Source organism: Athene noctua, chromosome 2 (assembly GCF_965140245.1).
Source record: "Athene noctua chromosome 2, bAthNoc1.hap1.1, whole genome shotgun sequence".
NCBI lineage: Eukaryota > Metazoa > Chordata > Aves > Strigiformes > Strigidae > Athene > Athene noctua.
Window position 1 is genome coordinate 826486 of NC_134038.1, and position 11165 is coordinate 837650.

Consider the following 11165-nt stretch of genomic DNA (forward strand, 5'->3'; position numbering starts at 1 on the left):
GACTTAACGTCAACGTGGGTTTAACCTCAACTAGTGCTCAGCATCAGGGTGGGGTCAACATAAGTGACTTAACATCGACGTGGGTTTAACGTCAACGTGGGTTTAACTTCAACTTGTGCTCAAGGTCAACGGAGCGTCAACGTCAACGTGGGTTCAACGTCAACGTGAGTTTAACGTCAACTTGCGTTCACCATCAGGGTGGGGTCAACGTAAGCGACTTAATGTCAACGTGGGTTTAACGTCAACTCGTGTTTCAACGTCAACGCAGGGTCAACGCCAGCGTGGGTTTAGCGCCAGGCTGGGTCCAAGGCGGAAGATCATCCAGGAGAAGCCCCTTTGCCTTCGCGCCCGCCGGGGGCGGGACGAGTCCCGGTTCCGTTTGGCCACTGCGTGTCCACGAGCTCGTCCGCGTGTCCGGGGCCCAACGGGCGAAGTAAAACCCGCCCCGAGGAGGAGGAGGAGGAGGAGGAGGAGTCGGGCGCAAAGCCAGGCCTGGGCTGACGGCGGCTTGGGACAGAAATTGGGTTTGGCGTCGCCTTCACCCTCGTCCTCCCGTTCCCTCGTTTAATTAAATTAATTTTCATAAATTAATTTCTTTACGCGGTGTCTTCACCGCGAGGTAGCTCAGAGGAGGAGGAGGAGGAAGAAGCCGTTCGTGTCCCTCTGTCCCCGCGGCCGGAATTCGCCCTTTCCCAAATCCCAAAGCGGGGCCGAATCCCCAAAACGGTGTTTTTCGGCCCAAAATTCCCCCGGAGGCCACCCCAGTCATCAGGTAGCCAAATAAAACCGTGGCCACGGCGAGGGCAACTGGAAAAACCCGGGTGGCCCCGTCGGGGCAAAATCCACGTGTCCCTCCTCGACCCAGGTGGGACTCGAACCCACAATCCCCAGCTCCGGAGGCTGATGCCTTGTCCATTAGGCCACTGGGCCTGGCCACTGGTGTGGCTGGTGGCCACTGGGCTACCACCGGTACCACGGAGGGGGGATGGAGGAGGTTGGGGCAACCGTGGCTCGCTCCGGTGGCCACCACGGCACCCACCTGCGTGCCGGCGGGTGCCACGGCGCCGGCGGCGCCGTGGCACCCGCCGGCACGCGGGCGGGTGCCAGGATGGGCTAGTGGCAAGCCCCGTGGACTAGCCCACGTCTCCCAGTCGGTACTGGGGGGAGTCACAGCGTGGCCACCGTCGAATCCCCTCGCCGTCGGGCAACGCGGCGTCTGTAGCGCGGCCGCGGGGGGCGAACCCCACGTCGGAGCCACGTGCCTTTGGGCATTAGCCAAAGCCCCGGGGGCAACCCCGATACCCCCCGCCCTTGGTGGTGGGGAAGGCGGGCGCGGGTGCCGTGCCCTGAGGAATGGTTAACCCGGGGCAATCTCGAGCCAATCACGGCCGCGGCCACGGGCGGTTTTACAGCCCCCGCGCCCCGCGTCGCTCCGTGGCACCGGCTGGGCAACCCCCGAGCTCGCCGTGGCACCGGGGACAAGGAACGGCGTGCGCGGGGGGATCACCGGTCGCCGTCGCCATGACCCCGCCGGTGCTGCTGCTGCTGCTGCTGCCGCCCCTGGGTTGGGGGGCGGCCGAACGGGCCCCCCGCCACGTCGTGGAGCCGGTGGAGGCTCTCGAGGCCCTGTTGGCGTCGGGGAGGGGTTCGCTGGCCACGGGCACGCTCGAGTCCCTCGTGGGCATCGCCGGCCGGCGTGCGCGTTGCCGCCCCGCGCCGTGTGGAAAGGTGAGCGAGCGCCGGCCGCGCCGGGCCGTGTGGAAAGGGAGGGCAGGGCGGGCGCGGGGGCAAACTCCAGCCCGACGGCGCCACGCCGATGCCGCTGGCTCCCGGTGGCCCGCTGGGGCTCGCTGGGGCTCGCTCGGGCTTGCCACGGCGCGTCTCGGCCTGCCCCGCTCCCCCTGTGCCCCCGGCGTTGAAGGCACAGCGCCCCGACACCCCGAGACCCCCATGTGACACCCCGACACCCCCCCCCCCGCATCAGCACTGTGACCTCGTGGCACCCTGATGCCCTCTGTGACACCCTGACCCCCCCCAATGACACCTTGACCCCCCCATGACACCCTGACACCCCCTGTGACACCCTGGCCCCCCCAATGACACTCTGACCCCCCCCAATGACACCTTGACCCCCCCATGGCACCCTAACACCCCCTGTGACACCCTGGCCCCCCCAATGACACTCTGACCCCCCCCAATGACACCTTGACCCCCCCCAATGACACCCTGATCCCCCCCAATGACACCCTGACACCCCCCATGACACCCTGATCCCCCCCGTGACACCCTGACCCCCCCTGACCCCCCCTCCCCCCCCAGTGCCTCTCTGCTGGCTCAGTGCTGGCGCTGGCGGGGGGAGGGGCGGTGGCCACCTCCCGTCTGGCGGCCACTGACCTGCCCTGGCTGGGAGCCGCCGTCCTGGCCACGCTGCGGGACCCCCCCGACGCCGCCTGCGCCGACGTCACCTCGGGGCGCTGGGCCACCCGCGCCCGGGCGCTGCACCGCGCCTTCGCCGGGGCCACCAGTGGCGACACCGGGGCCACCGCGGCCACCACCAGCGGTGGCCCCGGCCTGCGGGAGGTGGCAGAGCTGCTGGTGGCCCTGGAGCCCAACTACCGCAGCGAGAGCCACGAGGTGAGGGGACACGGCGGGGACACGGCGGGGACACGGGGTGGTGGCCTGGGGGCACGCGGGGGGTGACATGTGGCTCGGCCACCGTTGCCACGGCCACCAGGGCATGGGCACGTGTGACCTGGGGAGGTGACGCCTGACGTGGCCACCATGGCGTGGCCACACTTGCCACGATGAGGTGACATGTGACGTGGCCACCGTAGCATGGGCACACGTGCCCTCATGAGGTGACACGTGACGTGGCCACCATTCTGTGGCCACTAGAGCACGGACACGTGTGCCCCAGTGAGGTGACACATGCCACGGCCACTGTTCCATGGCCACACGTGCCCTGATGACATGTGACGTGGCCACTGTTCCATGGCCACACATACCCCGAGGAGGTGACACATGATGTGGCCACCATGACACGGGCACGCGTGCCCCAGGGAGGTGACATGTGCCACGGCCACCGTTATGTGGCCACTAGAGCACAGACACACGTGCCTGATGAGGTGACACGTGATTTGGCCACCGTTGTGTGGCCACACGTGCCCCGGGGGGGTGACACATGCCACGACCCCCCGTTCCGTGGCCACATGTGCCTGGGGGGGGTGACACGTGATGTGACCACTGTTCTGTGGCCACACGTGCCCGGGGGGGTGACACGTGCCGTGGCCACCGGCACAGGCCTGTGTGGACGCCCCGGGCGTGGTGGCGGCGGGTGCCCGAGTGTCCCCGCGGGTGGGGACCGGGGGGGTGCTGGCGGCCCTGGGGGCCCTGGTGCTGCGGGGCCGGTGCCTCGGGGCCCCCCCGGGACCCCCCAACCTCGGCCACGGGACCCCCCCGGCGGAGGGTGAGTGGGGGGGGATGGGGGGGTGTGGGATGGGGGTCGGGGGGGTCGGGGGGGGTGGGGGGGATGTAGGGGTGTGGGATGGGGGTCGGGGGGGTCGGGGGGGTGGGGGGGGATGTTGGGGTGTGGGATGGGGGTCGGGGGGGTCGGGGGGGTGGGGGGGGATGTTGGGGTGTGGGATGGGGGTCGGGGGGGTCGGGGGGGTGGGGGGGGATGTTGGGGTGTGGGATGGGGGTCGGGGGGGTCGGGGGGGGTGGGGGGGGATGTTGGGGTGTGGGATGGGGGTCGGGGGGGTCGGGGGGGGTGGGGGGGGATGTTGGGGTGTGGGATGGGGGTCGGGGGGTCGGGGGGCGCTGGGGGCGGGTTCGGGCTGTGACGGCTCCGGCAGCACCGAGGGCCCCGAGGGAGCAGTTGGAGGGTCCGAGGGGGCAGCGACCCCCCCCCAGCCCCCCCCGGGAGCCCCCCCATGGGGGCGGGGACACCCACGGCCGGACCTGGGACACGGTGAGTGGGGGACGCCCGGGGAGAGGGGGTCAGGGTGCTGGGGGGGGGTCACTGGGTGACTGGGGGGGGGGTCAGGGTGAGCGGGAGGGGTCAGGGTGCCCAAGGGGGGTCTGGGTGACCGGGGGGGGGTCTGGGTGCTCGCTGGGGGGGGGCAGGGTGCTGAGGAGGGGGGTGCTCTGAGGGGGGGGGTGCAGGGTGCTCCAGGGGAGGTTCTGGGTGACATGGGGGGGTCTGGGTGGGGGGAGGGGGGTCAGGGCACCTCGGGGGGGTCAGGGCGCCCCAGGGGGGGTCAGGGTGGCCTGGGGGGGAGCGGGGTGCTGAGGCCAGTGTCCCCCCCTCCCGCCCCCCCCAGCTGTACCTGCCCCCCCCGGAGCCGCTGGGGGGGTCCGGGGCGTCCCAACACCCCTGGGGGGGTCACTTGGGCCCCTTCGCCCCCAGTGACCCCCCCACACCCCCCCGCCACGGCCCCACGGCCACCAGCGGCCCCACGGCCACCGGCACCGGCAGCACCAGCCCCGCGGCCACCACGGGCCCCGCGGCCACCACGGGCCAGCTCAGCACCCTCGAGAGTGAGTGGGGACGGGGACCGGCCCGCTGTGCCCCGGGGTGACATCGGGTGGCCCTGGGGACGGGGACAGGGACCGGGACGGGTCCCGGTGACATCTGTCACCCCTGAGGAGGGTGACAGTGTCCTGCTGTAGCACAGGGTGACACCGTGTGACCCTGGGGACAAGGACAGGGATGGTGACCGAGTCCTGCTGTGCCCTGGGGTGACATCGTGTGGCCCTGGGGACAGGGAAAGGGACAGGTCCTGGTGGCATCACCCCCTGGGGACAGGGACAGGGATGGGGACAGTGTCCTGGTGGCATCAGACACCCCAGGGGACAGGGACAGTGTCCTGCCGTGTCCTGGGGTGACATCGTGTGGCCCTGGGGACAAGGACAGGGACAGGGACGGGTCCCGGTGACATCAGGCACCCTGGGGACACGGATGAGGACAGAGACGGTGACAGTGTCCTGCTGTGCCCTGGGGATGGGGACAAGGACAGGTCCTGCCATGGCACAGGGTGACATCAGGCGCCTCTGGGGACAGGGATGGGGACAGGGACGGGTCCCGGTGGCATCAGGCACCCCCGGGGACGGTGACGGTGTCCTGCCGCGTCACCCCAGTGGCAGGGGGGGGCGGTGGCTGTGCCCCGTGTCCCCATGTGTGTGTGTGTCCCCCCCAGGGTACTTGCTGGCCCTGGTGGCCGGGCTGGTGGTGGCCCTGTGCCCGGTGGTGGCGGTGGCCCTGCTGCGCTGTCCCCTGGGGTCCCCCCGCTGTCTCTGGGGGGGCCCCCCCCGCCGCTGGCTGCAGCCGCTGGTGCTGGGGCTGGCGGCCGGAGCCCTCAGCGGGGACGCGCTGCTGCACCTCCTGCCCCAGGTGGGACGGGGGGGCACGGGGGGGGCGCGGGGACACCCACGGGGGGGCACGGGGACACGGGGGGGCACAGGGACACGGGGGGGACACGGGGGGGCACAGGGGACACCCACGGGGGGGCACGGGGACACGGGGGGGCACAGGGACACGGGGGGGGCACGGGGGGGCACAGGGGACACCCACGGGGGGGGCACGGGGGGACACAGGGGACACCCACGGGGGGGCACGGGGACACGGGGGGGCACAGGGACACGGGGGGGGCACGGGGGGGCACAGGGGACACCCACGGGGGGGGCACGGGACACGGGGGGGCACAGGGACACGGGGGGGGCACGGGGGGACACAGGGGACACCCACGGGGGGGGGGGGGGCATGGGGACACGGGGGGGGGGGACTCACGGGGGGGACACGGACACATGGGGGGGCACGGGGGACACCCAAAAGGGGACACGGGGGGGGGGCACCGGGAGCACCCCCGGGGGGACATGGAAACACGGGGGGGCCACAGGGGCCCCCCAAGGGGGGACACGGGGACATGGTGACATGGGGGGGGGGCCACAGGGGACACCCAGGCCGCTGAGCCCCCCCTTGCCCCCCCCGCAGTGCCTGGGGCTGCACGGACACGCCGAGGGACGCCACGGCCCCGCGGGGGGGGCCCACGCGGACGGGGGGGGGGCGCAGCCCCACTGGTTGCTCGTGGGGGTCCTGGGGGGCCTCTACGGCGGCTTCGTGCTGGAGGGGGCCCTGCGCGCCCTGGGGGGGGCCGGGGAGCAGGTGGGGGGGGACACGTGGGGGGGGCTGGGGGGGCCCGGGGGTCAGTGTTGGGGGGCTGGGGGGTGCAGCGGGGGGAATGGGTGGGTTGGGGGAGCTGGGGGGGTCCGGGGGGGGCTGGATGGGTCTGTGGGGGTTCATGGGGCAGGTTTGGGGGTTCGTGGGGCGGGGGGGCTGTGGAGGCTCCATGGGGGGGTTGGGGGGTGATGTGGGAACTGGGGGGGTCCGGGGAGTCTGGGGGGGGCTGGATGGGTCTGTGGGGGTTCCGTGGGGCAGGTTTGGGGGTTCGTGGGGCGGGGGAGCTGTGGGGGCTCCATGGGGGGGTTCATGGGGCAGGTTTGGGGGTTCGTGGGGTGGGGGGGTTCCGGGGGGGGTTCCGGGGGGCAGCGCTGACATTCGGGGGGCGCAGGGGGGGGCGCAGCCCGATGTCCCGGCAGAGGGGGGCAGCAGCCGACGGCCTCCAACAGTGACCTGGTACGGGGGGGCCGGGGGGGATGTGGGGGGCAAAGGACACGGGGGGGGGCGGTGTGGGTCAGGAAACCCCCCACACGGGAGGGGGGGCGACACAGGAATATGGGGGGGGCACCCCTGGGGAGGGGGGAACCCACAGGAGGACCCGCGGTCATGGCGGGGGGGGGGGGGGACACACACACGGGGGGAGCAACACGGGCACCCCCACACGCCCCCCCCATTTCAGGTGAAGATGGAAGATGCCGACGCCCCCCCCCAGGAGCCGCCGAGCCGGGGTGAGGCCCCAGAACCCCCCCTCCGGCCCATAAGTGCCCCCCCAGGTGCCCCCCCCGATAAAACAGATCCCGACCCAGGTGGGACTCGAACCCACACCCCCCAGCTCCGGAGGCTGCTGCCTTGTCCATTAGGCCACTGGGCCGGGGCGGGGCTGCCCGGGGGGGGGGGGGGGGCGGGTGTGTGTCACCCCGGGACCCCCCGGGACCCCCCGGGACCCCCCCAGCCCCTCTGCCCCGGGCACTGACCCTGGGGGGGGGGGGTGTGACCTGGAGTGACCCCCTGAGACCCCCCCGGGACCCCCTGAGCCCCCCGGGGACCCCCCAGGTCCCCTCAGTGACCCCCCAGCCCCCTGCTGACCCCGGGGGGGTGTGTGTCACCCCGGGACCCCCCCGGAACCCCCTGGGACCCCCCGGGAACCCCCCGTGCCCCCCCCAGCCCCTCTGCCCCGGGCGCTGACCCTGGAGGGGGGGGGTGTGACCTGGAGTGACCCCAGTGGCCCCCCCGGGACCCCTGAGCCCCCCCGGGGACCCCCCCAGGTCCCCTCAGTGACCCCCCCAGCCCCCCCTGCTGACCCCGGGGGGGTGTGTGTCACCCCGGGACCCCTCCTGCCCCCCCGTGCCCCCCCGTGCCCCCCCCAGCCCCTCTGCCCCGGGCGCTGACCCTGGAGGGGGGGGTGTGTGACCTGGAGTGACCCCTGAGACCCCCAGGGACCCCCGGAGACCCCCCCAGGCACCCCCCAGCCCCCCCTGCTGACCCGGGGGGGGTGTGTGTGTGTGACCCCGGCCCCCCCGGCCCCCCCGTGCCCCCCAGCCCCCCTGCCCTGGCTGCTGACCCTGGGCGCGGCGGCGCACAGCCTGGCCGACGGGGTGACCCTGGGCGCGGCTTTCGGGGGCTCCTGGCAGAGCGGGGTGGCCACGGCCGGGGCGCTGCTGTGCCACGAGCTGCCCCACGCGCTGGGTGAGCGGGGGCCACGGGGGGGCCACGGGGGGGCCACGGGGGGGGCGATGGAGGGGGCTGTGGGGGGGTGAGGGGGGGCAGTGGGGGGCCTGGGGGGCGTTGGGGGGCGTGGGGGGGCGAGGGGAGTGGTGGCGGGGGGGGGGAGGGGGGGCTGGGAAGTGGGGGGGTGGGGGAATTGGGGGTGCGGGGGGTGTCACGGGGTGTCCCAGTGTATGGCGGGGGGTGATGGATGCCACTGGGTGTCACTGGGTGTCACTGGGTGTCACTGGGTGTCGGTGGGTCCCGGTGGGTGCCGGTGGGTGTCGGTGGGTGCCGGTGGGTGTCGGTGGGTGCCGGTGGGTGCCGGTGGGTCCCGGTGGGTGCCGGTGGGTGTCGGTGGGTGCCGGTGGGTGCCGGTGGGTGTCACTGGGTGCCGGTGGGTGCCGGTGGGTCCCGGTGGGTCCCGGTGGGTGCCGGTGGGTGTCACTGGGTGCCGGTGGGTCCCGGTGGGTGTCGGTGGGTGTCGGTGGGTGCCGGTGGGTGTCACTGGGTGCCGGTGGGTGTCGGTGGGTCCCGGTGGGTGCCGGTGTGTCTGACGGGGTCCCTGGGTGCCGGTGCCAGGCAGCGCGGGGGTGCTGCTGCAGTCGGGGCTGAGCGGGCGGCGGGTGCTGCTGCGGGGGCTGGGGGGGGCCCTGCCCGTCCTGCCGGGGCTCTGCCTGGCCCTGGGCGCCCCCCGCCCCGCGCAGGCCTGGCTGGGGGCCCTGGCCAGCGGGCTACTGCTGCACCTGGCCCTGGGCCACATGGTGAGTCACGCCCGGACACGCGTGTGCGCGCGGGACACGGGTGTGCGCGTGTGTGTGTGTGCGCGTGTGTGTGTGCGTGGCCACTTGCCACTGGGCTACTGCTGCGCCTGGCCCCGGGCCACGCGGTGAGCGCCCAGGGCACACATGTGCAGGGGTGGGACACGTGTATGCGTGTGCACGGGACACACGTGCGTGTGTGTGTGGTGGTGAGACACGCATGTGTGTGCGGGCGTGTGTCACATGTGTGGCCACTTGCCATTGGGCTACTGCTGCACCTGGCCCTCGGCCACGTAGTGAGGGCCCAGAACATGCGTGTGCATGTGGGACTTGCGTGTGTGGGTGAGGCACACGTGTGTGTGCGGGTGGGACGCATATGTGTGTTGCATGTGCCATGTGTGTCACATGTGCCATGCGTGTCACGTGTGCTGTGTGTCACGGGTGCCGTGCGTGTCACATGTGCCATGCATGTCACATGTGCTGTGTGTCACAGGTGCCGTGCGTGTCACGTGTGCCACGTGTGTCACGTGTGCCATGCGTGTCACGTGTGCCGTGTGTGTCATGTGTGCCATGTGTGTCACATGCGCCATGCATGTCACATGTACTGTGTGTCACGGGTGCCGTGCGTGTCACATGTGCCATGCGTGTCATGTGTGCTGTGTGTGTCCATGTCCAATCACGTGCCATGTTCTCCTGCCTGTCCTGTGCCGTGTGTGCCACAGGCTGCACCGTAGCGTGTCACATGTGCTATGTGTCACACGTGTGTAACGTGTGTGTCGCATGTGCCGTGCTCTGCCACCCGTTCAGTGCCACACATGCCGTACCAGGTGCCATAGCGTGTCACAGGTGCCTTGCGTGTCACATGTATCCCATGTCATGTGTGCCGTGTGTCGTGTGTCACATGTGCCGTGTGTGTCACGTGTGTGTCACATGTGCTGTGCTCTGCCACCCGTTCAGTGCCACACGTGCCGTACCAGGTGCCGTAGCGTGTCACAGGTGCCTTGTGTGTCACATGTGTCCCATGTCATGTGTGCCGTGTGTCGTGTGTCACATGTGCCGTGTGTGTCACGTGCGCGTCGCGTGTGCCGTGTTCTGCCGCCCGTTCCGTGCCGTGGGGGGGGTGGTGGCCGCCCGCCGCCCCCCTGAGCCGCGTGTCACGCGTGTTCCCCGCAGGTGCCGTCCATGCTGTGGGCGCAGGGCGGGCGCCCCTGGGTGCTGCTGGGGGTGCAGAGCGCCGGGCTGCTGGGGGGCTGGGGGGTGCTGCTGCTGCTGGCGCTCTACGAGCAGGGGGCGCTGGGGTGACACCCGCACCCCCCGGCACTGCACCCCAACAACACCCCAACGCCGCGGCATCACCCGAGAGCCCCCAGCACCGCCCCCCGACACCCCAACAACACCCCGATGCCCCAACGGCACCCAACAGCACCCCAACACCCCCCAACACCCCCCAACACCCCCCAACACCCCCCAACACCCCCCAACACCCCCCACGTTCTGGCTGCGGCAGCGGCTGAATTAAAGGTGTCGGTGTCGGGCCCAGAGCTCTGGTTTGGGGGCTGGGGGGCTACAGGGGGGGCTATAGGGCTATAGGGGGGGCTATAGGGCTATAGGGGGGCCTGTGGGGCTATAGGGGTGTCTGTGGGGCTATGGGGGGCCTGTGGGGCTATAGGGGGTTCTGTGGGGCTATAGGGGGGTCTGCAGGGCTATAGGGGGGTCTGTGGGGCTATAGGGGGAGTCTGTGGGGCTATAGGGGTGTCTGTGGGGCTATAGGGGGGTCTGCAGGGCTATAGGGGGGATCTGTGGGGCTATAGGGGGGCCTGTGGGGCTATAGGGGGGGCCTGTGGGGCTATAGGGGGGTCTGCGGGGCTATAGGGGTGTCTGTGGGGCTATAGGGGGGTCTGTGGGGCTATAGGGGTGTCTGTGGGGCTATAGGGGGGTCTGCAGGGCTATAGGGGGATCTGTGGGGCTATGGGGGGTGTCTGTGGGGCTATAGGGGGGTCTGCGGGGCTATAGGGGGGATCTGTGGGGCTATAGGGGGGGCTATAGGGCTATAGGGGTGTCTGTGGGGCTATAGGGGGGGCCTGTGGGGCTATAGGGGGGTCTGCGGGGCTATAGGGGGGTCTGCGGGGCTATGGGGGGTGTCTGTGGGGCTATAGGGGGTGTCTGTGGGGCTATGGGGGGTGTCTGTGGGGCTATAGGGGGGTCTGTGGGGCTATGGGGGGTGTCTGTGGGGCTATAGGGGTGTCTGTGGGGTTATAGGAGGGTCTGCGGGGCTATAGGGGGGCCTGTGGGGCTATAGGGGTGTCTGTGGGGCTATAGGGGGTGTCTGTGGGGCTATAGGGGGGCCCGTGGGGCTATAGGGGGGTCTGAGGGGCTATGGGGGGCCTGTGGGCCTATAGGGGGGCCTGTGGGGCTATAGGGGGGTCTGTGGGGCTACAGGGGTGTCTGTGGGGCTATAGGGGGGTCTGTGGGCTATAGGGGGGCCTGTGGGGCTATAGGGGTGTCTGTGGGGCTATAGGGGGGTC

At 71.4% G+C, this 11165-nt stretch overlaps 2 protein-coding genes and 2 non-coding genes across 4 annotated transcripts in view; 2 read left to right on the forward strand and 2 right to left on the reverse strand.

Moving 5' to 3' along the window:
* Nucleotides 1-857: 857 nt before the first annotated feature.
* Nucleotides 858-930, reverse strand: TRNAR-CCG (transfer RNA arginine (anticodon CCG)). Its single transcript has one exon. It is a non-coding gene; the product is annotated as a tRNA-Arg (tRNA).
* Nucleotides 931-1521: 591 nt separating this feature from the next.
* SLC39A4 (solute carrier family 39 member 4) lies at nucleotides 1522-9942 on the forward strand. Its single transcript, XM_074901120.1, has 10 exons — nucleotides 1522-1728; nucleotides 2320-2634; nucleotides 3301-3470; nucleotides 4406-4536; nucleotides 5196-5389; nucleotides 5990-6160; nucleotides 6855-6981; nucleotides 7715-7861; nucleotides 8462-8643; nucleotides 9814-9942. The coding sequence occupies exons 1-10, from the start codon at nucleotides 1522-1524 to the stop codon at nucleotides 9940-9942; spliced, it is 1773 nt and encodes a 590-aa protein (XP_074757221.1).
* On the reverse strand, nucleotides 6974-7046 carry TRNAR-CCG (transfer RNA arginine (anticodon CCG)). Its single transcript has one exon. It is a non-coding gene; the product is annotated as a tRNA-Arg (tRNA).
* A 1074-nt stretch (nucleotides 9943-11016) lies between the features above and the next one.
* DGAT1 (diacylglycerol O-acyltransferase 1) overlaps nucleotides 11017-11165 on the forward strand; it is a 5140-nt gene continuing 4991 nt past the window's right edge. The window contains 1 exon segment of the mRNA XM_074901121.1: nucleotides 11017-11027. Within this exon segment, the coding sequence (XP_074757222.1) occupies nucleotides 11017-11027 (11 nt within the window).

Excerpts from the sequence above, each read along its gene's own strand:
- SLC39A4 (XM_074901120.1), top strand. The coding sequence starts at position 1,522 with ATGACCCCGCCGGTGCTGCTGCTGCTGCTGCTGCCGCCCCTGGGTTGG. Across the intron at positions 6,982-7,714 it reads TAAAACAGATCCCGACCCAG|CCCCCCTGCCCTGGCTGCTG; the intron begins GTGGGACTCGAA and ends CGTGCCCCCCAG. Across the intron at positions 7,862-8,461 it reads CGAGCTGCCCCACGCGCTGG|GCAGCGCGGGGGTGCTGCTG; the intron begins GTGAGCGGGGGC and ends TGCCGGTGCCAG.